This window comes from Daphnia pulex, chromosome 10 (assembly GCF_021134715.1).
Source record: "Daphnia pulex isolate KAP4 chromosome 10, ASM2113471v1".
NCBI classification, from domain to species: Eukaryota; Metazoa; Arthropoda; class Branchiopoda; order Diplostraca; family Daphniidae; genus Daphnia; species Daphnia pulex.
The window spans coordinates 4,405,761-4,431,188 of NC_060026.1; the positions used below are offsets into that span (position 1 = coordinate 4,405,761).

At 43.7% G+C, this 25,428-nt stretch overlaps 2 protein-coding genes and 1 long non-coding RNA gene across 3 annotated transcripts; 1 reads left to right on the plus strand and 2 right to left on the minus strand.

The window, feature by feature from the left end:
- Positions 1-8,385: 8,385 nt before the first annotated feature.
- LOC124205443 lies at positions 8,386-18,007 on the plus strand. The gene is made up of 6 exons (XM_046602886.1): positions 8,386-8,625; positions 14,371-14,618; positions 14,808-15,381; positions 15,444-16,347; positions 16,419-16,858; positions 17,060-18,007. The coding sequence occupies exons 1-6, from the start codon at positions 8,386-8,388 to the stop codon at positions 18,005-18,007; spliced, it is 3,354 nt and encodes a 1,117-aa protein (XP_046458842.1).
- A 162-nt stretch (positions 18,008-18,169) lies between these two features.
- LOC124205444 lies at positions 18,170-20,384 on the minus strand. Its single transcript, XM_046602887.1, has 3 exons — positions 20,201-20,384; positions 19,981-20,139; positions 18,170-19,917 (listed from the first exon to the last, which is right to left on the minus strand). Exons 2-3 carry the CDS (start codon positions 20,102-20,104, stop codon positions 18,170-18,172), a joined length of 1,872 nt encoding a protein of 623 aa, XP_046458843.1. The 5' UTR covers positions 20,105-20,139; positions 20,201-20,384.
- A 525-nt stretch (positions 20,385-20,909) lies between these two features.
- LOC124204206 lies at positions 20,910-22,274 on the minus strand. Its single transcript, XR_006878784.1, has 3 exons — positions 22,209-22,274; positions 21,708-22,150; positions 20,910-21,624 (listed from the first exon to the last, which is right to left on the minus strand). It is a non-coding gene; the product is annotated as an uncharacterized LOC124204206 (long non-coding RNA).
- Between the last annotated feature and the right edge of the window lie 3,154 nt (positions 22,275-25,428).

The window sequence follows — 25,428 nt, forward strand, 5'->3', positions numbered from 1 at the left end:
TTCAAGTGTCGAAATTATAATAATAAAAAAGAAAATACCGGATTTGAGTACAAAAAGAGATTAATGCAGTAGAACCACTAACGTAATTGTATTTGGAAATATGGTAATATGACCAGATATGACCATAAGAATCAACATCATATGTGGATAACGACTCCTCCTCCTAAAAGAATAAGGAGGGGGAGGCTTATTATATGTGTAGCAGGTATATACATGTATAATAATATAATAAGAGCAAGACTCAGTAAGGCTATGGGTGTGTGTGTATACGTGCGTTGGGAAAAAAAAGGGAACTTTAGTTTATGTCTATATACGCATACACATATAGACACACACAAGAGAGCCATGAAGGTGAATGACCGACAGTGACCCCCCTTCTTTTTCTTCTTCTTTCCTATGTATTTTTTTTTCTTCTTCTTCTTTTTCTATGTGAGTGTGTCTGTGTGCGTATATATATATACTATGTGTGTGTGTGTGAGTTCGGGGGCTGCGGCTGCTTGCCCCCATCAGAACACAATCCCTCTCTTTGAGGATGGCTAATGGTGACCGCCCGCTCGCTCACCTGAACGGCCCAAACATATGTCCATGCAAGTTCTATAATATCAACCCACCTATCCGTGGCTGCTGCTGGTTGATTCTTTTCCACCATCAACCTCTCCCCTCCATCATCATCATCCCTTTTCTCGTCCTGTTCGAAATCCTTTGCGAACACAATGTGTATATGTAGACGCGAAGTCGAGAAAACCCCCCACCCGCAAGAAAATAAGGATAAAAGAAAGAAAAGGAGCATAAATTTGTCGGTCACGACACGCCGACAACGCGGAAGTCGTGCGGTTTTTGGCACTAGAAACGGGAGGAGGAGCAGCAGCAGCAACAGCGGCAACGAAGAACTAGCATATTATAGGCGTGTGTAATACCAATATAGACAGGGCGGCCAGCGTCCCATATGCTCACGCAGCCATCACTGCTGGATAACCATGACACCAGCTGCTTCTCTTGGGGCTTTATTCGGACATGACATACAAGTTTACATGCCTACTAAATTATACAACGCGCAACGTCCAAGACTTTGATACCTTTCGTTAATAAAAATTTCCGACAATTCGTTACTTTTGCTGAAGAAGGCGATGCTATAAGCAACTAGATAATTTTCTTCAACGAGAAGCGGCTCACATAGTTGACTTTGCTTTTCAATTTGAGAAACCAAATCGAATCCTGTAAATATTCAATCAACGTCAGGCTATGACTATAACCGAAATCCAGTTTTTCATCATAGACGAGTCATTTGATTACTGTAGCTTCTTAGGAAACCATCGCTTCCATATTAGGATATTTTGTTTTTCCTATGGAGAAATACACGGGGTTGAGATTGCCAAATAAAACTTACTCTATCTGAGAAACTGTAATGCTTCTTCTTTTTTTCTTCAAAATATCCATTTAATGACACTCAGGTGGGAAACGATTCAATTACAGTTGCGAACAACAAGACGTATATCTACGGTGGCCGGTGGATGACCTCCCGTGCCCATCCGCTTTTGTTTCTCCTTTTCCCTTGCGTGTACAAATAATTGTAATGTGAGTCGATAGCCTTTTGTCATTTATTTTGAAACTTGTTATAATTGGTTTCAGTCCAACGTTGCTGATGTGAAGTTCTACAAGAGATTATAACAAATCACAAGTGCATATGTAGTGATACCCAAGTTCTAGTATAATATACCTAAGCAATAAGAAGAACTGAAAATAAATATACAAACGCCCATATATGGGAAGGGGTTTCAAATCTCCCATGACCTAAGCAGGTAAGATGACCTAGATCATGACCCATTTTTTTTGTCAATCGATTTGCTTCCGTTTGTTCTTCTGTTTACATTTAATAGCTTATAATGAGGATCTATACTGAGGATTTTCCCCCTTTCCTCTCCTCTTCTTGTATTGTGTTAAACTTTGACGGTGGTTCAACTTTGACCCGATTGGAAAATTCCAGAGAAAAAGGGCCAGACCTGCTATTATTCATTTGAGCTGCTATTTTTCTTTCAAGATTACTTCCGTTTTACGGTTCACTTATAGCAAGAAACAATAACTCTTAAGTAAAGGAAAAGGAAAAACAGACATAAAATGAGGTCAAGTCAGGTCATGCCGCGACAATCCAAAGGTCAATATTCTGCAGCTGCCCGACTACTCTGTATACAATGGATGGATCGTCTTGGGCAAAGGATTTCGGTATATACCGTTATCGTCGTTAAAGTAGAATGCTAACCCTGCTTGCCGGGTCCCGCCGATAGTGTGCCCTTCAATTTTAATTAATCATGGTTTTTTTTTTAAATAAAATAAAAATTGCAAATAGTAATTTAAACCTGAATAATAATAGAGTAATTAAAACTGAATTTAAAATAACTTAAAAAATAATTCCACAAACCACAAATATTAAACTAAAAGTTTTATAATGGTACTACCAGCAGATGATTTTATTTTTATTTATTATATATATATATATACATTTTTTAAAATAATCTATTACTCTGGTCTGGTACTTCAAATGTTCTGTATGCAAAAGCATGCAAAAGGAGTCTGGCAACATGGAATTTATATTCAAACTCCTTTTTGAGCACTTTTGAAAAAAGGGGGAGGGGAAATGCAGAAAAGATTTAATAAGTCTTGCGCGGTTTTTTACAAACCTACATCCGATTTACGCAGTGTAAGTTAATGTGAAATAATTCCACTCGTGAAGACTTACATTTTTTTCTTCATCCCCTTCCCCCGAAAAAATTTAAGGATTTCATAAGAAATAGTTTACTAAAAAAAAGCAGATTTACGTCAGATAAGATCATTAAAGTAAAGGTGTAAAATGAATTCTTTTTTATCATAAATATACCTAGATAAAGGGAAGAATACTATACTTGAAATTTAGTTTAGTGCAATTTTTTCTGCTTGTTCGTTCTTGAAATTACAATAAGAGCATGAAAAAACAGTAAGAAACACATTGTCCTATCCCTGACTGTGTATGTGTGTGTGTGTGTGTGTGTGAGGGAGGGGGGGGGGGAGGAGAGGCGAGTGTTTACTAAGGGGTGCTGAGACTCCCCACCAGGTTCTCTGAAGTCTGAACTGGAGGTCTGTAAAAAACATGTTTTAAGATTTAATTGGTATTTTCGAATAATAATAAAAAAATTGGGTTCCTCGCAACATTGCCCATAGTTATTAACAGCATGTTTGCATGATTCGACAAGTGTGATTCGCCCGACGTGACGTGTTCATGTTACCCGTAATTCGTAATTGCTTGCATGGCGAGTGGCGACTTATGGAGTTTCGCGGGTATAATTGTCTTTTCCATATCAGTCATCTCCAGTTCCCGTTCATAATTAGATAACTACATTCCTTCGTTATCAGTTGAGATTTTCGTGTTTGTTTCACCTCAATACTCATTGTAGTTTATTTGTTGTTAATTTTTTTTAAACGTCCCTACCGTGTGACCGTGTCCACAAAAAATATCGCCATTTCCTGCTCCAAGGGAAGAATGGAAAGAAGAGATGAAGAAGAAACTAAGAGGAGACAAAGTGGTGCGCGGGGTTTTTAAAAATTAATAATTCTAAGTCAAGCGTGATTGCTTGGTGAGTGTGCCATCCTTCCATTCGTTGGTGGTTCGAACCTCAAAAAGAAGTTTGAAAGTTAAAAAAAATTATGTTTTGTTTTGAAATATTGTATTAATTTTGAAATATGAGAATACCTGTTGCATGAAAACTGACCAAATTTTAGGAGGCCAAAGCAAGCTATCAATCCAAGTGTTCTCCAAATATTCAAATAGTTTCCGGTTCATGATGCGGTGCTCTCTTAGATTAGATATAAAAAATGGCCTAATCTAAATGAATTAGTTATTTAAGGACAGGGAATTAAATAGCTTAAGCTTAAATGGAATCAATTTCTGGACCCATTGATTCATAATTTTATATATTACGAACGAAAAACCACTATTTTTGCTATACCCCCGAGAGGCGAGGGGCCTCCTAACCTAGGGAACCTGGCGGGGAATTTTAGGACCCTTTACTAAACACCTGCCGGTCTTTGGGATAGCCGAGAGTGTGCCTTTCCTAATGGTTACGGTATGCTCTCGTTAGCCCTATTGCAAAGTTTAGTAAAAGTTTATTTTTCTCTGTTACTTATTTACTGTCAACCTGTTTATTACTAAATTTACTTATTATATATGCTTAGATTATTAATATATTTTTTATTTAACTAATGATTTTATGTGGTGAAAAAGACACTGCTGTGTCTAATGAAACCCACACAGCCAAAACTTTGACACCGACATCAAATTCTTTTTCAATGACAATCCATAATGCCTTCTTAAAATCTATAACGCAATCTACAACGTTTAACCTGTAGATAATTCAGTAAGTAAATTTAAATACTTTATTTTGGCAACATAAAGGGTACCTATTTCCGAGGATAACTGTTTTGATGTGTTTAGTCCTTTTGTATCTAGTGTATCTATTCCTTTTGCGTTCTGCTAGGCACGATGACGTATATTAAATGAACCGTTTTTTTCATTGTGCCAACTTACGAAGACGTGTATAGTCCACATCTGCATAAACGGTTTTTTCACAATGCTAAACCAATAAGCTTGTTTGGAATAATAAACGTGTCTAATTACTATACCGAGATTATGATGGAATCAAAGATGCAGCTGACACTAGTAAGTTTGATTGTGACCCGCTTGTATTTCTGACTTGGTTGTATAGAGATGTAAATTGCCACTAAGGGCCCGACAGCCCCCAATATCTTAAGTTAACACAGAGGGGGAAAGGGCCCATAGAGATAGTTACAGTTAAGCGGGTGTGACAAGGGGCAGCCTATCGGGGGGCCCGAAGATCATACTCCTGTAGGTGAGCCGGAATTCTGGTGGTGCGGCCGGATCTCGTCGTCGGCCGTTGCGGACGAGTTTCGTTCCCAACATACTCCCCACAAGAGCCCATACCTTGGGCCTCGACCACCGGCGTCGGTTGCGGCTGGATCATATTCAGGATAATTTTCTTCAATGTTAGCTGGACCAATCGGAGGCAATGGGAGTGGAGCCGGATTGGATGGATTTGAAATTGGTGGAGCAGTTTCTTCAACTGGCTCTGGATTCAGCGCACCATCTAGCTGCTATCTCCACATCTTCTAGTTGGTCTTCTCTCAATTCTATGGGATACAAACATTGAACAGCTCTTGATAATAAGTTACCATTAGGAAATTCGACGATGACGGATCAGACCAGGCCGTCGCAACTATGGAGTAATTCTTTAACTACTCCCGTCTCCCACACAAGCCGTTTCGAATATTTGTCGTGAATTACGACCACTTCTTCTACGCGGATTTTTCGGCCCGACGCGCCCTTTGCATGAAAGTTGTCCAACTGCATCAGGTAATAGGACACAAAACACGAGCACAATTTACTGAAGAATTGACGCCTGTTTTGATTCTTTTTCTTGATTAGTTTACTTGTTGAGTTTGGAGCCAATAGATTCACTGCTGGTTCCGATGTTGCACAAGTTTAGCGACGATTGTTAAGGAATTGATTTGAAATTATTGAGAGCGAATCGTCCACTCCTTATCTCCAATGTAGTTCAACGGTCTCGCGTTGATCACACTTTCCGTCTCGATTAAGCTCACTTCCAGTTCGTCGTACTCGAGACAGGCTCGCCCGTTGGATCGTCTCAATAGATCTTTCGTGATCCTTACCATCCTCTCCCAGAATCCGCCCCACCATGGAGTGAGGCTGACGGAGAAAATCCAGTTGGTTCTTCTCATGGCGAGGAGATCGTGAACTGATGGGTCAGATCGAATGTTTTTGATGTATCGAATCGAGTAATTTTGTCTCCTATCTCCACTGCTGCTTGCATGATAGATGTTGGGGCAAATTTGAATGAGTCGGAGCTCGTGTCCCATCTAAAACCCAGCGCTTTTTGTTAGCCATCTATCCTGGGTGAGAGGATTCCGACAACTTGATTTGACATTTTTTTTGGGTGAGAAAGTCACGGAGCTGCTTGTTGTTCGTTGCCCAGCTCCCCGTGTTGAGTTTGGCTTCTGAGAATAGCGTGACAGTTTCTCCCACCATTGTTATGGCCGCTGTCGCATCGTCTGCGCCTCCAAGGTAGTTGCCTACGTAGAACTGCTGCTCTATCTGCTTGACAGTTTCGTGAAATCTAGATTTTACTGAGAGAAAATGTTTATTAATAATAGGGACTCTTAAAAGTTATGGACTGGAGCTTAGTCCAAATGGAACTCTTTTCGATTTGTATGCGATTAGATCGGAGTTGGGATTTCCCCTGGTAGCACGCCTCTATCTATAGGATATACGTCGCCCATCTTTTCAGCCGAGTGAGATATCTTAACCCGACGTCCATAGGATTGCCTATGTCTATACTAATGTCGCGCTGTAAGACATCCAAATGGGTACGGCTTACAGCCGTCTTCAAAATACTTAAATTTAAGCAAAAAGAAAAGAAAGAAACGTTCCTCGATGGGCGCGAAACCACGTTCTTTGAATTGGTACTCTAGTGCTCTACCCACTACACCACTCTCTATTACTTTTCAATCGTATTTGGTTCAACGGCTCTAAATTAATATAAGCAGTTAAAATTATGAAAATTTAAAGTCCTTGTCGTCCTCATCTATCCTGTGGACAGATAATTTGGACATCTCACAGACGTCATGTTACGTCTGTCTGTTAAGCGTCTGATTTCTAGTACAAATGGATGTCCGTCATCGTATGAGTAACATACATCTATAGTAAATCTATACGAAGATAGCATAAGGCCGTAGTAAATTGAGTATCCATGTGATATCCAATTTAGGTTGTAGCTAGATAAGATTTGATTTAGACATTAAGACATCTATATGATAGACGATGGATGTGAGTGTGCTACCAGGGCCGGCTCCCTTGGCCATAAAAATCTGACTGCTTTGGCGTCTTCGGGTTGCTGCGCGATGTTGAGAAATGCTTTCTCAATGTCAGCGATCCAGGCGATCCTGTTCATTCGGAATCGCATTAAGACCAGAGGAGATCAGGATTAAGATTTGGTCCGGTCTCCAAAACGTCGTTGAGACTCGGTCCATATTTGGATTTGGCGGCGCCGTCGAAGGCTGGTCTGATTTTTGTGGTGGCTTTTTCCGTTCGGTAGACTGGATGATGAGGTAGATAAGTGTGGAGGCCATCGTAGTCAACATCATCCTCCTCTACACATTCGTTTGTCTTCAATTGTTCAATTTCTTTGGTGTAGTTGGCCAGATCACTCGGATATTTTCGCAGCTTGCTCAGCATGCCCCACAATCTTCCTGCTGCCATCTGGTGGTTGATTTCTAGTTTTCATCTGTCAGTTGTCCAAGGTATTGGCGTGCAATATTTAACATCAGCAAATCATGTGATATCTTCACAGAAGGAGCGGAATTGGTCGTCAATCTCCACAGCATTACAGTCGTTTAAATTCGCGAAGTTTTCTAGACGCCAAAATAACGAAATATCAAAATTTAGTTTTTCGCTTTCAAACTTTTTGTTCTCTTTTGGCAAGTTGGAGAAGCAGATTTGTTCAGAATTATCTGGTAGTGGAAGGAGACTGTGAAATCTCCTGTTTTCCTGTGTGATGTTTTTACGGTAGTCGCCATAAGTAAGGTTAGATGTCGCAACGGTCGCGACAAGCGAGAATAGAGAAGAACGCTTAGAGGCGGGCATTCGGACTCGACGAGCAAAGGTCCCCCTTTCATGTCCGTTTCTCCCTTGTGTGTAATCTTCGTTGTTAAACCCCGTTATGGGATTTTAATAAAGTCGCGGTTTGACGACTGCTACACAGACACAACATGGCACAGTTGGTTTCATCTTTCACCTCTATTTAGTGCTGTGACCCACGAATTACTCTATACCAAGGTGCTCTTTATCGTCACTTGGGCTGTGGGCGCAGCCACAGGACTGGCAGTTACTCTTTGTATTGTATTCGGTATCGGACCGTAGCTGTGTTTCATATTATTTGTGTATATTTTGCTGTGCATTCATCCTGAAAATTTCAATTATTCCGGCCTTTCCGTTGATGCGTGTGTATATCCAGTGACGTCATTTGTCGTCGCTTGGCCTGTGGTTGCCGCCATATTGGATATCTTCTTTTAACTTCGCTCTCCCATAGACGTGCGTCGCAGTGCTTTGCAACATCCGTCTTACTGCACACTTGGGTGACGATCGTTTTTCCCCCAGTCGTGCTTTCGATTTTAACTCTTCACGTGTGCAACGAGGTGCGTTACTCGGATATTCTGATCCTTATTGTGCGGTGGTGTAGTACATGGACGACCCATACTCTTTCCGTCACCATCGTCACCCACGCTTCCTCTTCCAGTTCATCCCGAGTGTCCCAACCACATAGAATGGCGTCGGCAGTGGACGCGTTGGCAGCAGCTAACGCAGCAACTGCTGCTATCGCAGCAACCGACGCACGGATTGACGCCATTAAAGTCGGTAAGACGGCCATTGCTACCCAATTGGCTCAACTTTTGGCCATCGTTCAAGGTGGTGGCGCTGGTGGAGGCGGTGGCGCTGGTGGCGGTGGAGGTGGACCTTTGTTGCATCCATTACCTCCACAACGACGGCGGCTGGATCCATCCGGGGTTGTTAAGCTCGACAGCGACATCTCTATTTCCCTCCTGAAATCATGGAGAAAGACTAATCATTTTAGTTTTTCCGAAAGTTTATGAAGTGAAGGAAGGTCTCTTCTTCTTTAAATGGAAGGAGTGGTGAGTGAGAGCCTCCAAAATGTACGTCTAATACACTGTTGGGACACTTCTTTTCTTGGTGGTAGCCAATCAGACATTTAAAAGCCATGGTTCCCGTTTGGAACATGCCCTTCCGGAATGGGAATCGGCTTAAGAGAGAGATAAATTCACACTTCATCCGACACAATTTACAGATGGAAAACCAGTCTATGTACGAAATAAAATCATAAAATTTCCTCTTCTTTCCGGCAAAGGCGCTACATACGAACGGTACTTGCTAATGGTGCTAAATCACATGGAAAAACACACTGATAACATGCACTTACGTATAACATTTTGCGCTGATGAATGGCAATCGGCGTTATTAGTATTACCTGTTTCGTGTGATTCGGGTCAGGTGCAAAGAATTTCCGTAAGGGTGTTTTGTTCAAGTACAGATTGACCGCGCACCTGTTAGCTTTTGGTATGATTGCGCCCCACCTGCACGCAACAGCAGCGGGAGCAGACTCCAACGTCACAACGTCACAACAGTGGGTTGCAAGGCTTCAGCGACGTAAACTTTGTTCACAGCCAATTAGTTTTTAGATGCAACGGTTTTAAACATTTTGGTGGCTTGGTCGTAGTTAACCACGTCAGCATTGAACTTGCTGATGTCGACATTTGATCGGAGAAAGCTGTGCTTTTTTTTGTTCCTCAAACGCATATTTATTACGAAATTCAACTTGAAATGTGTTATTAAGAATTTGTGTTATTACGAAATGGTTATTACGAAATGGGAGAATAAAAGGTGTCACTGGTTTGAAAAATTAAGAGTAAGACGGGTAGTAAGACGGGAAGGGAACCTCACTTATGAGGAACATATTTTCGGAGAAGGCAAGTACAGTATCCTACAATAAATTGGAAAAGCAATTTGTTTCAAAAATCCCCCTATCCATATTGCTTTTAACTTGGCTTTAAACCCGAATTTAGGGACTTTATTTGCTGGAACATTCCTTTTTTAAAATTTTTTTCTAAAAACTATTCTTTTATTAAAACTCTGTAACATACATCGGCAGTTTCTGCCATATTTTTACTACTGCTATTGCAAAACTACCGGGTCCCATCCTGACCCGTTTTTGGGACCAATCTCCCTCTCCTTTCTCGACTTTGTTTGCCCCTTTTTCCCCAAGACATGTGAAACAGCTGATTAGGTCCACGCTATGGAACATCTGGAGTAAAGAGTGGGCCTCCATATCGATTAATTTAAGTGCCAAAGTCTTCTTACCAGCTGTGCGGTCTGCCAATGTGCTGCTAGAACGTAGAACTAATGCCACCTCCACCCAGTTCATCACCAGCCACTGCTTCCTAAATTCATATCAACACCGTTTCGGCCTCTCTCCTTCCGCTTCCTGCCTATGTGGTGCCCCCTCCGAGACTATTCTACATTTCATTCTTCACTGCCCTATCTTCTCATCTCTCAGATCAATTTTAGGCCTAGTCGATGTCGTCTCTTCCAGTGGTCACCCCTGGCCACCTCCTCTTCATATCTTTCCTCAGTGCAACCTTCTATGGAACGCCCTTGCCGTTTTTGTTTCTCGCACCAAACGCCTCACCCGCAAAAAAACGCGAGTGTTGAGCGCCGACTATATATTTTTCCTATAGGCCACCTGCACTTCTCAGCTTTTTATCTGCCCGGTTTGTTGTGGTTTGGGTCCACTGACTCCTGTCACTGGTAACCTCAGTCCGCCGACGGGCCAACTCCAAATCCTCGCCACTCTTGCGGAACGGCTCCCTTCACAGACTGGTGCTGTGCAAACGGGATGCCGTCGCCGGCAATTTTGTGGGCGGAATCTTACTTTTCTTAGTCCGTTTTTAGCCTGTCACCAATCCTTCGTTGTCCGAGTTTTCGTTTTCCTTTTTATATATTACTTTCTTGGCTTGTTCATCCACCCTCCAACAATCATCTTCTCTCATAAACTCGTCTCTACATTTACTCTGGCCTCTTCTCTACCCTCTATTCTACACCTATAAACGGTGGTATATCTTGAGGGGCTGTTTCCCGCTGCCACGGGCGGCCGCACCAAAACATGAGGCTCCGAGCCGGCAAGGACAGCAAGAGGGAAGGCGCGTTCCGTTTCCGTTATGCCACTCCCCGCCTCCTCTCTACTTTTGATTCTGCACCTATAAACGGTGGTATGTTTTGAAAAGGTCTTCTTTGCCGTTTTCTTTAGGCCGCACCAAAACATGCGGCTCCGTGCCTGGCGGGGAGGACAAGAGGAGAGGCCGGTCAGATTTTTGCCAATACCTGAAGTTAAAGAGAGATGATGCCAAAGTTTCCGTCCGTTAGGCCCAAAATCCCCTCTGGTCGCTCTGTTTATATGTCTAATGCACATCGTCCCTCCCCCTGTCAGAGCAAGCCCCACCCTATGCCCGCACCAGTGTTCCGTCAGGCCGAGTTCCTCTATCATATTGTATATGCGCTAATTTATGTCTCTTCCAACCCCCTTGTACATATGTAAACAGTTAATCTTGGTCGTAATAAACTTGGGTAACACTCAGCCTCCAAGTCTCTGCCCAATTTAACGAATAAAAAAAAACATGTAAAAACATCTGTATTAAGGCATCTAAAAATGGCTAAGTATAAATAAGAAATTTTTTTTGCAGAAATTCTAAGTTCTTTTTACTAACAAGTTTAACTTTCTTAGTTCAACCTAATCTAATTGCAAAGACTTCTTTACTTAAGTCAAGTAGCTCAAATTCCACTGAAAAACTGGATGTTCAGAACACTCGTTATGTATAATATACAGTCGCGGCTGAAAGTTTCTTTACGTGTAGCTCCAAAACCCGCCTTTTTACTGTGTATTGGCGGATGGTATTAGCCTATGGTAGAGGTTGAGTTACCTTATTTATAAAAACAAAATACTTATCCTTTTTTTTAATTTGGGCAATTGAAAGAGAAATAAATAGATGGCAACGAGTTCGCTGGGGCTCGTTCCAGCATGAGCTTGTCGAGTTTGCTACAGATTGAATTCGAAAGAATCATTTTGGACGAAGCCTATATCGTGCAAAATTCCTATGCTGCAATTTCGTTGGCAGTTTCTTAAATTCCTACTAGAAAACGTTGGGCGGATACTTGCACTCCAATTAAAAAAAAGCTATCCAATTTCTACTCCCTTCTACGTTTTCATGGTTTCTCGCCTTTGAATGAGCTGTCAGTATGAAGCATTATTGTTTTGTTTTTCCAAGATCGAGAAGGGACTTGACTGAAAGGGAGTGGGGTTTCAGACGGCCTGTATCGAATAAAGGGACAATTTAAGAGAGAGAGAATAGACGGATGCCAGCTGACCAGGTCAGAAAGAAGACGAAAACGAAACCTGCTACCTTTGATACTGGTGGGTCAAAACTGGTTACCCCTACACTGGCTACCCCGACACTGGCTACCCCACACTGGCTCCGCTAAATTTTAGGCCATGAGCGTAGAGCTTGAGCTAAGCTAGTTTCAATGAGTTCGGTGGGCTAGTTTCAACTCTAGTTTCTTATTTAATTGCTAATTCAGCGTTTAAATAAAAAATTAAAAGCTGTGATGATAAATGATCTTCTAAAAAGAAATGTATGACCAAGGAGGAGGAATACGAAATGTGTTAAAACATTGTGGAAAGGCTTGTATTTAAATGGATTGGCTACCCGACACTGACTACCCAAAAATTAGCGACACTGGCTACCTCCAAATTTGCTACCCATGAAAACGGTACTTAAACACAAGACTCCTCTGGCATTGTGCTGTTCCCAGCTGCTGATTATTGACCGTGAACAAGCAGTCTAGGGCTTCTTGCATACTGTCAATTTTTTAAATGCAATTTACTTCTTTTATAAGATGATTTGAAGCAATCAAGAAAGTTAACATTCAGTACCTCCCCGTCATTAATTAAAAGTTTGCAAAAAAGCAAAATCAAGAGTTTAATGACACCGAATACATAAGCCATTTTCTTACAACCATTTCTCATTTGACATACGTCGCACAAAAACCTTTCATTGAGCCTTCTCTTCTTTTCATATCAAAATTAATATCTTTTTTTACAGTTGTTGTCATCGCAGCAACGCAGCATTTGAGTAAAGCTGATGTCTGCTACAATTTTTCTTGGCCTTGTCTGGCTTTGTCTAACCAACTGAAGTAGGACGCATGACGTCAGATTTTGTTTGACGTCATCGTTCTATTTTACGCCACACCCGCAGTGAGCGCTGTGGCGTTCTGTTTTTTTTTTACATTCTTGGAAAAGCCTTTTGCTATAAGTCACAGCGCTCACTGCGGGTGTGGCGGAAAATAGAACGTGTAGTAAGAAAATTTGGACAAAAATTGGGTTTATATTTCATGAAATAACTTAAAAAGTAAAACTAGTTCCCGAGAATCATTTATTGGGGTAGTAAAGGATAAACCGCCGATTAAAATGAGACCTTAACGGATGAGGAGCGAACTCTAGTTTACTATCGGCAACGATTTTTGTTTTCATGATTTTCCCATAAGAGCCGTGCAAAACACGGACGCGTTTTTAAGGGGGAAAAAAAGAGGCGACCGGCTAAAAGTGGCTGTAAATTTAAAATTTTTTAAGTTAGGTGAACCAAATTTATCCTGAATATAAATGAGGGAATAAATAACAAAGTTCATTTTTCAAAATTAATATTTTCTTTTATTTTAATACCTTTAATCAAATTACAAAAACACACATATTTTCAAAATTAAAATAAGTACACTAAATATTAATATTTTTCGGGAGCTTTTTAACAGGGCATACAAAAAAGGCAAATAAACAAATAGTATAGTCAAATTGTCGATTTTACCCCAAACAAATTATTTTGGTGGTGATTAGCACAGCCGCTATCGGCTAGAAGGGGCTGCACTCCAAGCGGGTGTGTTACTAACTAATGCAAAACACTTGGAAAATATGCAAAATTAGGGCCTAGAATATCGGTTATAACTTCTAAATGAATGTCCCCTTTGGAGAAATACGAATGATTGTGATAGAATGATTATTTATCAATCGAATGAACCCAAGGGGGGATTTTTATGTGCAAAGATGTCATGAAAATACTGTTTTTTAAAAAACCCATTTTCCCATAAGTGGCTGTGTTAAATAGGGAAACCCTTTTTCGCGCGGAAAAAATGGGTTTTACGTTTAATTTTTTTAAATACTAAATCTCTTTATAACTGCACCAAAAATTGGGTACTTATAGAATGAAAGATTTTGTAACATTTAATATTTTTTAAAATTGTTTATTTCAACAAAAAAGTATATTTACACGGGAAATAAAATTTTAAATCACGATTTAAACATGTTCTACACGATATTTTTAACTAGTATTTTAAAAATAACTACATTTTTATAGTAAAAACAGTGCTCACGAAAAAAGTACTGTTAAAAATTTGTTTGAGGTTAACCCACTTTTTGGGCACAATTTGACTTTACTAAAAGCTCAAGAAAAAAACAAGAAATGACAATTTGTTTGGGGTTAAAACCTAGCCCGACTGGACTAATGTCACTGCGTAACGCAACTAACCAATACTAAAAAAAACGTACAAACTTACACAATCGTCATAAGCAATGACTAAACGTTTCTACAACGTCACAGACACTTAACTCCATACATGTGTGTCTATAAAATTAGGTATTACGAGACAACACGGTAACCAACCGAGCCGCCATCGACAAGTGGGACAAAGACGACAACTTGGCCCTCGGCTACCTGTTCAATACCTGCAGTGAGGAGCAGCAGAACTCCCTACTCACACCTGATATGGCTCACTCCGTCTGGAATTCCCTCACGAGCAGATACCAGCAGAACACCGTCGAGAGGAGACAATCTCTACAGCAGGACTTCCTGAACTATCGTTTTAAGTCGGAGCACACCGTGAGGTACCACATCGAAGCGATCAAGCTACTACTCCAGCAATTTAAGGACGCCGGGGGCCTCGCCAACGACGACGGAACGTGCAACACAATAATCACGTCTCTTCCGCCCAGCTACAACAACTACCTCACCGCCTAGGAGAGCTCACCCATTCTAGAGAGGACCCTCGCCAACCTAGTGACTAAACTCGACAGAGAAGAGCGTAGGAAGTCCAACTGCAACGGTGGAGAGCTAAGTGCTGACGACAAGGCCTACTTCGGATTCTCACCCATATCCACTGGAGCTGGAAGGTCGATCCCACCGACGTATCAAAGATCCGAAAACAGGCCGAGTCCCTATCCTAAGACGGGCAGAGGACGAGGCAGAGGCGGACGCAACGTCAGGTTTGCCGCATCAAACGGGAGGCCTCGAACAACCACAAGCTGCACCTTCTGCAACATAATCGGCCATTATGAGGAGACATGTAACCACAAGACCAATGGGGCACCTCTCTGCAGCTACTGCAATATTGTCGGACATGACGTGGAGGTGAGCTACCGCAAAACTCAAGATGGCGAAAAGGCAATCGTCGCCGAACCACAAATTGACTCAGAGAATCAAAACTCTGCCTACGCAGTGGTACTTCCATCATCTGGATCACGATCAAGCACCGACTTCTTCCTAGGCTCTGGCACGACTCAGTACATCTCGGACCAAAAATGGCTGTTTAAAAACCTCAGGACCTTCCCAATCGGATCAAGATGGATCGCAGGAATCGTTCAAACGAAGGTACACGTACTAGGCGAAGGTTACATGCATGTACTGACATCTGTTAACGGGCTAACCAAAAGCCGCACGATCCATGGTGTCCTGTACGCCCCAAACATCGGCATAAACTTGGTATCCATCGGTGCCATTACCAACAACGGCGCAGAAATCCACTTCACCGGCTCCCAAGCCCTCATTGTTCGAAACGGAGCCATAGAGATGACCGCAGAACGCGTTGGAAGGACTTTATACCTCCTGAACATCTTCGTCGTGACAAACGATGTCGCATCAATCGCCCGACCTATCGAGAGCTCAATTCAGGAGTGGCACCAACGCCTGGCTCTCACATCAGCTATCGAACCATTATTAAGATGGCAGAAAGCGGGGCTGTGGACGACCTCAATCTGCAACCGGGGACTCAACCTCCGCTGGCACGTTGGCATGAGTGCGCGGTCGGAAAAATGAAACGTCTCGTCTTCCTCACCAGCTCCACTCCACAAGCCACCCGCATCGGCTCCCTCATCCACAGCGACGTCTGCGTACCAATGCAGGTATTTAGCATAGGCGGCGCACTTTACTATGCGCTTTTACAAGACGACTCCAGTGGATTCCGCGTTGTACGCTTTATCAATCAAAAGTCCGAGGTCGCCGCCTGCTTCAAAGACTTTGTCAGCCTACTGCACGCTCAAACGGGCCAACTGGTTTCCGTGCTCCGCTCTGACAATGAAGGGGAGTACGAGGATCACGAACTTCAGGCCTGGCTAAGAAAGAAGGGAATCCGCCACGAAACATCCTTCCGACATACACCTCAACAGAACGGCGTCGCGGAGAGAGATAACAGAACCCTGATGGAAGGCGCGCGGACTCTCATCCACTCCAACCGAAATCTCCCGCTGACTCTTTGGGCAGAAGCAGTCAGCTGCTTTACACACACGCTAACCGTACCCTCTCCAGCACACACTCCAACAAAACCCCGTACGAGGCCTGGTATGGCAAGAAACCCAACCTCTCTAATCTCCGTATATTCGGCTCCGAGTTCTACACTCTGATACCGAAAGAGATCAGAAGGAAACTTGATCCGAAGGGCCTACTGTGCTACTTCTTTGGCAACTCGGACACTCAAAAGAGCGACCGCTACTGGAACGCACTCACTGGAAAGGTGAATACCAGCCGCGACGTCACTCCGAGCCGCCACCACTACGAAAGGGGCCTTCCTCAAGAGGACCGGCAGAACGGCCTCGATGTCTTCCCAACAAATGAACCACCGGCACCTTCGACGCCGGAAGTACCGACACGACAAAGCAAATCAACGGACTTCAGAGAAGACCGAATCGTTATCGAGAAACACCCGAACTTCCCCTCTCTGCAGCCAATACCGTTAGTCAACGAAATTCGGCGATCCGCTCGAGTCAAGGCTCGTATCGAGAAAGAACTCAACAGCGACACGGCCGCCTCAGCACTCACCTACAACGAACCGGATCAGTACCGCGATGCAATGGCAAGCGACGACGCCCCATTTTGGTCGGCAGCTGTAGACAGGGAGATCAATTCTCTAATCAAAAATTGAACCTGGACAATAGTGAGACTTCCCCCGAATCACTCCGTCATCAGAAGCCGATAGACATTTAAGTTCAAACCAGGATACGGTCAGCAAGAGGACATTTACAAAGCCCGCTTTGTTGCGAAAGGCTTCTCCAAGGTACCTGGACTGGACTTCAACGAGGATGAGATCTACTCTCCGGTCATCAAACATGACTCGCTCAGGATCATTCTCTCCATCGCAGCGACCCTGGACCTTGAGCTTCATCAGCTAGACATGAAAACCGCATTCCTCTACGGTGATCTGGAGGAAGAGTTGTATGTGCAGCAGCCAGAAGACTTTGTTAAGCCAAGGGAAGAAAATCTGGTCTTCCGCCTCCACAAGCCGCTGTACGGCCTACGGCAGTCACCACGGAAGTGGAACGAGAAATTCGATTCATTCCTTACTAAGTTCGGCATGGTCCGCTCAGACGTGGACCCCTGCATCTACTACAGTCGCAGCGACGACCCGAACGACTTCATCGTAATAGGGATCTGGGTCGATGACGGCCTGATCGCAAGCAGGTCGACGACAAAAGTACGTGCCATTATTGAATTTCTCAAAACACACTTCGAGATGACTTCCGGCCCAGCCAACAGCTTCATCGGCCTCGAAGTCTCAAGAGACCGACCCAACAAGACGATCTACGTGACTCAATCCCGCTACATCCAGGTCCTTCTGAAAAGTTTCAGGATGACAAACTGCAATCCATCAAGGATCCCAGCTGACCCTTTCTCACGCCTCACCAGGACACCAGCTACAGACAGTCCCAAAGGCAACACCGAGTCAACGCAATATCGAGCACTTATCGGTGGTTTGCTGTACGCAATGGGTATTACCCGCCCCAACATCGCCTTTGCTGTCATTGCAGCATCTCGCCACTGTCAGATCCCTTCCCTGTCAGACTTTTTGGTCGAAAAAATTGGTTCTTTCAAGAATGAAATTCTTGATATTTCCATCAATTTTCCTTCAATGACAATTGATGGAGCTGCGAATTGCTTCCATTTTGCAGAAACAAAAGTCCTGGAACCCAAATTTATTTGTAGAAAACCAGGATTTTACTTATAGGACCACGACGACACGACACGTTTTCCACATGGCAGCACCAACCACTGGTAAGTTGAAATATTTTGACTTGTCCACGGCCCTGGAAACTACAACTGATCATATTGTACAGCTCCAGTTGGTGTCTGTCCCTGCCCACCCGGGCCCGTAACCCGATTTAAAATTTTATGGTAATTGAATAAAAATTACCGCGTCCTCTTCTTCCAAGTAGTTCCAAGTTTGAGTAATTTTCTTGAGTAAAATGGCGTCATCCAGTTTGAGGTAAGAAAGCATGACCTCTTCAGCCAAAGCTTCCGGGATAAAGTAGGAGAGCAGCTTCCTGTGCAGACCCTGTTGCATTTTCTGGCATTCTTGGATGTTGTCAAGTTGGGATCGGCAAGTCATCTGGATTCCCTCGATGACGAAGAAGAGCATAGACAGAGGAAGCAACTCGAGGCCATCGCCGAATGTAATCAATGTATGCAGCTTAACCAAGCCTCTGACCAGGGGATTCTCCTCGTACATGCGGAAGACCATGGCGGCACAGGTGACGAGGGTGGAGACGGACTGGCTGGGCATCAAATTTTTAGAATTGGAGTAAAAAAAAGTGACATATTTGCTGCCGATGTTTTCGGCAATGTCTTTAAAGTCGACGTTATAAAGTTCCATGACCAAGTGGGCGAAATTTTCAATTTGCTCAAAGGCCCGATGCTCACAGACGAGATCGCTCATAAAATCCGAAACGGTCACTCCAACCTTTTTAATCAGACGGGCCACTCCGATGGCAATCGCTTTGCTCCTCAACCCTTCGTACTGGATAGGATGTCCGGGGAAGTTGTCGGACAGCAAATGTAGTAACTTCAGATTGTTGTATTCGGCATCGAGTTGAAGGCAAATGGATACCAGACGCCGTGTTCTCTCTTCTCGGTCGACTGCCTCCAGCCAAACTTTGTCTGGAAAATCCTGGCAGAATGTTATCACTCGATTCAAGGCTTTGGTGTTCGGGTTGACCTCCAGTTGCTCCAGCGCAGCAGTGAAATTGCAACTGAGCATCAGCTCCAAGGAATTTTTGGGGCTAATCACAAGCACAGATCGAGGATGGAAAACATAGCAAAAGTTACTCTTGTCGAAACACTCGCCATCCATTTTCAAGCAATCATGTTCGAACGTGTAGAGAAAGCTATTAAAGGGAATTACATCTGTATCGATATCGACCTTTAAGGGTGCTCTGCATTCGACGATTCGACCATCGTGACAGGTCAGGCTTGAAATCTCGAGATTAACTCCATTTTCGAGCTGGGCGCAGTCAGAGATTGTCTTGTGGCGTAGACGTTTGCAACGTTTTTGTACGCAGCACAAACAGTTGGCAATGGGACGCTCCGTCTCCGAATTCTCCTCGTCGGTTTCCACGTTCTCCTCTTCCGAGAGAGTCTCGTTAAACGGTCCGAAGACAGATTCTCGCAAGTGCGACAGATACATGTCGACAGTGCCAACGGAGAGAAGGAGCCGAGCCAGAAGGCGATCTTTACCTTTCAGGCGGCCAAAATTAAGTTCAGACGGGGCGTAGCGATGCTCGAGGAGTAGGACCAGCATATTAGGCTGATTATTCTCCGTTGGGATCCAGTGGGCAAGAGACTTTTGAACGTAGTTGACGGCTAGAAAGGTTTTGAGATCCGCAGACGGCGACAGGGAGGACAGGAGAGGGGCCGTTTCGAGTTCCAACTTGAATTGCATGGTCAATCGGTAGCCAAATTTGACCTCTTCGAACGTGTGATCGCAATCCGAGTAAAAAGTAGTCAGGTGGTAATCATGATCACTTCCATCGCAAACGTTGAACAAACGAATTTGATCATGGAGTTCCACTTTACAACGACCTCCTTCGTGGCCACCTTCAACAGGGATTTGTAATACCATTTTCATGAATGGTGCTTTAGCTAAAGAGAAAATTAATTATTCGTATTGGACAGTAAATTATGGAAAGATTTAAAAAATTGTACCTTCGTCTTCAACAAAGTCCCACTTTAGAGTGCCTGACCAGTAGTCTTGTGAGTGACCAGTTCCACAAATGATGTCACTAACAAGGGTTGATTTCACTTTGAACGCAAAAGGGTCCAGACCCATTAGACGTAACAATTTGTTGGATAATGCTTCAGCTTCTATTAAGTACAAATAGTTTTGTTGAAATTTACCTTTGAAAATGTCAATAGAATCACTTACTTCAAGGGAGACTGGTACAGGCATGTCTTCACAGTTGTTTGGGAACTCGTTGATATCCAGCCTCAAACTCGCTGCAAACTGACAATCCGTTGACAGTGAATCAAGTTTGGAGTGTATGGTCACCTCAAAACTATCTTAAAAACTCTCACCCATTGTCTTGAAATGAGAGAAGAAAAACGCAAATATGGTCAAGGAGAGAAAAACGAAATTTACGTGAGGCCACGCCGACTTAAGGTGGGCATTCAGTTCCACGCAGATTAAAACTTAACTGTTTCATTGAGATACAGTTTTATGACTCACCTAACACTGCTAACAGTGTAAAGAAACAGATTGTTACTCAATGTTCAAAATTAACCGATTTTTTTAAAAATATTATTTGTCGAGCTGCTGTTGTCGAGTCCACGTCACGTTATCGATATCCAGACAGACAAACCCCCTTGCCCGCTGCCGATTGTCGTTTCCAGTTTAATGGCCGCGCACGATGACTCGATGAGTCTGCCTTTTGTACTACTACAGCGCCGCTGACGAGGAACATCACAATCAATTTTCCCGCTTTATTCAATTTTTTTATAATTAGAAGATTAAGTAAATACAAAACACACTGCAGTGACTGCACCATGAATATACTAATGAATTAAATCTTGCTATTACTTATTCTTTTAAATAAATTAGGGAAAAAAAAAAATAATTCCGAGATACAAGAGAAGCAATCATGTAAAACATTCACTTGTTTTATTTGTTTCTGGATCAGTAATTACACTTTTTGTACTCACTCTGGCCAGCTGTGTTTGAAGGGATGGCCGTGTTAATAATATAAAAATAAATTCAGAAAACGAAAATAATTATAAGACAAGAATCACAACGACAAACGACATTATGAATGCGAGAGGAAAAAAATATAAATGTGAAAGGGTAGGGATGGGTGAGGAAAAATACAAGTTGAGTTGCAAAATGACTTGTAACAACAGAAAAGGGAAAAAAACGCAAGGAAAGAAGAAGTTCAGTTTACAGCACGATGGATATGGAACCGAAGGCAGCGGCCAACACGAAGGCCAAGTCGGACTGAACAGCGACGGAAATTAACACCTGTCCAACATCAACAATAAAAGAGTAGCATGTGCGATCAGTATAGCATTATTCCATTTTTGGTAGATGATTGATCTTCTCATGGCTGAATACAGACAATAATAACACGTTGGAAGAAGGGGAATTCATTCGCACCAAACAATTTCTTAATTCCTACCACTGAAATGCCAACGAAAGAAACCCCAACGACTGAAGGTTCCGACCACTGAAGCCCTGACGACAACTACTCCAACTAAAACAATTTCGACGACTAATAACGACACAAACACTAAACTTTTGTTGTACATTAACTGTAGTCTTGTTGCTCTGATCGTGATGATCCTGATCATCGGATGCATCTACATGGTCATCGCCAAGAATTCACGCAAGTCAGTCAATTAACAGCGTCCATTAACTTCAATATCTCAACAAGTTCAATTACCTTATGTCTGATGTTCCTGAATAATGCAGGCGTAGTAGAGAATCTTTGGCGTACGTAAGAAAGATGTTGTTTGTTAACATAACACATGATTTCCAATTCCAATGTTAATATCTAAAATCTAAAATCATATATAGAATTCGATACTTACATTTAAGCAAACCAATCGACAATATTAAGTGTTTTGAAAAAAATTTAAAAAAAGAAAGAAATTAGTTGACTTATCGAAAAGCTGATTAGCCCATTAACATCAGTGGCTCGGTATGCACAAGATCCAGATAACATCCTTTTGCCGCAATGAAACTTCTCATCATCCCAGATAATCTCGGCGTTTGTAAACACACCGCGGAGTAGTGATTGACACATAGTAGCCAACAGAGCAATCACGTTCCTACTGTGTGAGTGATGTCCATTTGTCCACACCCTTAAGCGCTCAGCTGGTTTTCCTATTGACAAAAAAGAGTCCGGAAAAAGATTATCATATAACTTTGGTCTCGGTCCTACTTGACATTTCATCTTGTATATCGCTACATCCAACAACCAAACTCGGCGACATAGACCTGAAATAAATGTCAAACTTTAAAAAAAAACCGTATAAATGAAATGTAGAAAAGTTTTCTGTATTCCCGAAAAAAAGAAAAATGTAGAAAAATTTCCGCTACGGCGCGATAAAAAAGCCAATGATTCCCGACTTTTCAAACCAAGGATCGCAACTGGGTTCTCATTAACACACCAAATTAAACGGAATGAAACATAAGACACAAGAAACACAAGATATTTTTCAACCAACTTTCCGAATAGAAAAAAAAAGTTAAAAATTCAAACATGAAATGTTAATTCATACTGAAAAGTTTTTACCGATTCGAATTGAAGAGATAAGATCACACCTGATATGGCTCACTCCGTCTGGAATCCCCTCACGAGCAGATACCAGCAGAACACCGTCGAGAGGAGACAATCTCTACAGCAGGACTTCCTGAACTATCGTTTTAAGTCGGAGCACACCGTGAGGTACCACATCGAAGCGATCAAGCTACTAGTCCAGCAATTTAAGGACGCCGGGGGCCTCGCCAACGACGACGGAACGTGCAACACAATAATCACGTCTCTTCCGCCCAGCTACAACAACTACCTCACCGCCTAGGAGAGCTCACCCATTCTAGAGAGGACCCTCGCCAACCTAGTGACTAAACTCGACAGAGAAGAGCGTAGGAAGTCCAACTGCAACGGTGGAGAGCTAAGTGCTGACGACAAGGCCTACTTCGGATTCTCACCCATATCCACTGGAGCTGGAAGGTCGATCCCACCGACGTATCAAAGATCCGAAAACAGACCGAGTCCCTATCCTAAGACGGGCAGAGGACGCGGACGCAACGTCAGGTTTGCCGCATCAAACGGGAGGCCTCGAACAACCACACGCTGCACCTTCTGCAACATAATCGGCCATGATGAGGAGACATGTAACCACAAGACCAATGGGGCACCTCTCTGCAGCTACTGCAATATTGTCGGACATGACGTGGAGGTGAGCTACCGCAAAACTCAAGATGGCGAAAAGGCAATCGTCGCCGAACCACAAATTGACTCAGAGAATCAAAACTCTGCCTACGCAGCGGTACTTCCATCATCTGGATCACGATCAAGCACCGACTTCTTCCTAGGCTCTGGCACGACTCAGTACATCTCGGACCAAAAATGGCTGTTTAAAAACCTCAGGACCTTCCCAATCGGATCAAGATGGATCGCAGGAATCGTTCAAACGAAGGTACACGTACTAGGCGAAGGTTACATGCATGTACTGACATCTGTTAACGGGCTAACCAAAAGCCGCACGATCCATGGTGTCCTGTACGCCCCAAACATCGGCATAAACTTGGTATCCATCGGTGCCATTACCAACAACGGCGCAGAAATCCACTTCACCGGCTCCCAAGCCCTCATTGTTCGAAACGGAGCCATAGAGATGACCGCAGAACGCGTTGGAAGGACTTTATACCTCCTGAACATCTTCGTCGTGACAAACGATGTCGCATCAATCGCCCGACCTATCGAGAGCTCAATTCAGGAGTGGCACCAACGCCTGGCTCTCACATCAGCTATCGAACCATTATTAAGATGGCAGAAAGCGGGGCTGTGGACGACCTCAATCTGCAACCGGGGACTCAACCTCCGCTGGCACGTTGGCATGAGTGCGCGGTCGGAAAAATGAAACGTCTCGTCTTCCTCACCAGCTCCACTCCACAAGCCACCCGCATCGGCTCCCTCATCCACAGCGACGTCTGCGTACCAATGCAGGTATTTAGCATAGGCGGCGCACTTTACTATGCGCTTTTACAAGACGACTCCAGTGGATTCCGCGTTGTACGCTTAATCAATCAAAAGTCCGAGGTCGCCGCCTGCTTCAAAGACTTTGACAGCCTACTGCACGCTCAAACGGGCCAACTGGTTTCCGTGCTCCGCTCTGACAATGAAGGGGAGTACGAGGATCACGAACTTCAGGCCTGGCTAAGAAAGAAGGGAATCCGCCACGAAACATCCTTCCGACATACACCTCAACAGAACGGCGTCGCGGAGAGAGATAACAGAACCCTGATGGAAGGCGCGCGGACTCTCATCCACTCCAACCGAAATCTCCCGCTGACTCTTTGGGCAGAAGCAGTCAGCTGCTTTACACACACGCTAACCGTACCCTCTCCAGCACACACTCCAACAAAACCCCGTACGAGGCCTTGTATGGCAAGAAACCCAACCTCTCTAATCTCCGTATATTCGGCTCCGAGTTCTACACTCTGATACCGAAAGAGATCAGAAGGAAACTTGATCCGAAGGGCCTACTGTGCTACTTCGTTGGCAACTCGGACACTCAAAAGAGCGACCGCTACTGGAACGCACTCACTGGAAAGGTGAATACCAGCCGCGACGTCACTCCGAGCCGCCACCACTACGAAAGGGGCCTTCCTCAAGAGGACCGGCAGAACGGCCTCGATGTCTTCCCAACAAATGAACCACCGGCACCTTCGACGCCGGAAGTACCGACACGACAAAGCAAATCAACGGACTTCAGAGAAAACCGAATCGTTATCGAGAAACACCCGAACTTCCCCTCTCTGCAGCCAATACCGTTAGTCAACGAAATTCGGCGATCCGCTCGAGTCAAGGCTCGTATCGAGAAAGAACTCAACAGCGACACGGCCGCCTCAGCACTCACCTTCAACGAACCGGATCAGTACCGCGATGCAATGGCAAGCGACGACGCCCCATTTTGGTCTGCAGCTGTAGACAGGGAGATCAATTCTCTAATCAAAAATCGAACCTGGACAATAGTGAGACTTCCCCCGAATCACTCCGTCATCAGAAGCCGATAGACATTTAAGTTCAAACCAGGATACGGTCAGCAAGAGGACATTTACAAAGCCCGCTTTGTTGCGAAAGGCTTCTCCAAGGTACCTGGACTGGACTTCAACGAGGATGAGATCTACTCTCCGGTCATCAAACATGACTCGCTCAGGATCATTCTCTCCATCGCAGCGTCCCTGGACCTTGAGCTTCATCAGCTAGACATGAAAACCGCATTCCTCTACGGTGATCTGGAGGAAGAGTTGTATGTGCAGCAGCCAGAAGACTTTGTTAAGCCAAGGGAAGAAAATCTGGTCTTCCGCCTCCACAAGCCGCTGTACGGCCTACGGCAGTCACCACGGAAGTGGAACGAGAAATTCGATTCATT

Bases quoted from the DNA above. Each gene is read 5' to 3' on its own strand.
- LOC124205443 (XM_046602886.1), top strand. From the start codon at position 8,386: ATGGCGTCGGCAGTGGACGCGTTGGCAGCAGCTAACGCAGCAACTGCT. The intron at 8,626-14,370 runs GTTGTTAAGCTC...CTATAAAATTAG, and splicing joins GGCGGCTGGATCCATCCGGG to GTATTACGAGACAACACGGT. The intron at 16,859-17,059 runs GCAAGCGACGAC...GGCTTCTCCAAG, and splicing joins ATCAGTACCGCGATGCAATG to GTACCTGGACTGGACTTCAA.
- LOC124205444 (XM_046602887.1), bottom strand. From the start codon at position 20,104: ATGGGTCTGGACCCTTTTGCGTTCAAAGTGAAATCAACCCTTGTTAGT. The intron at 19,918-19,980 runs GTACAATTTTTT...TTTTCTCTTTAG, and splicing joins GGACTTTGTTGAAGACGAAG to CTAAAGCACCATTCATGAAA.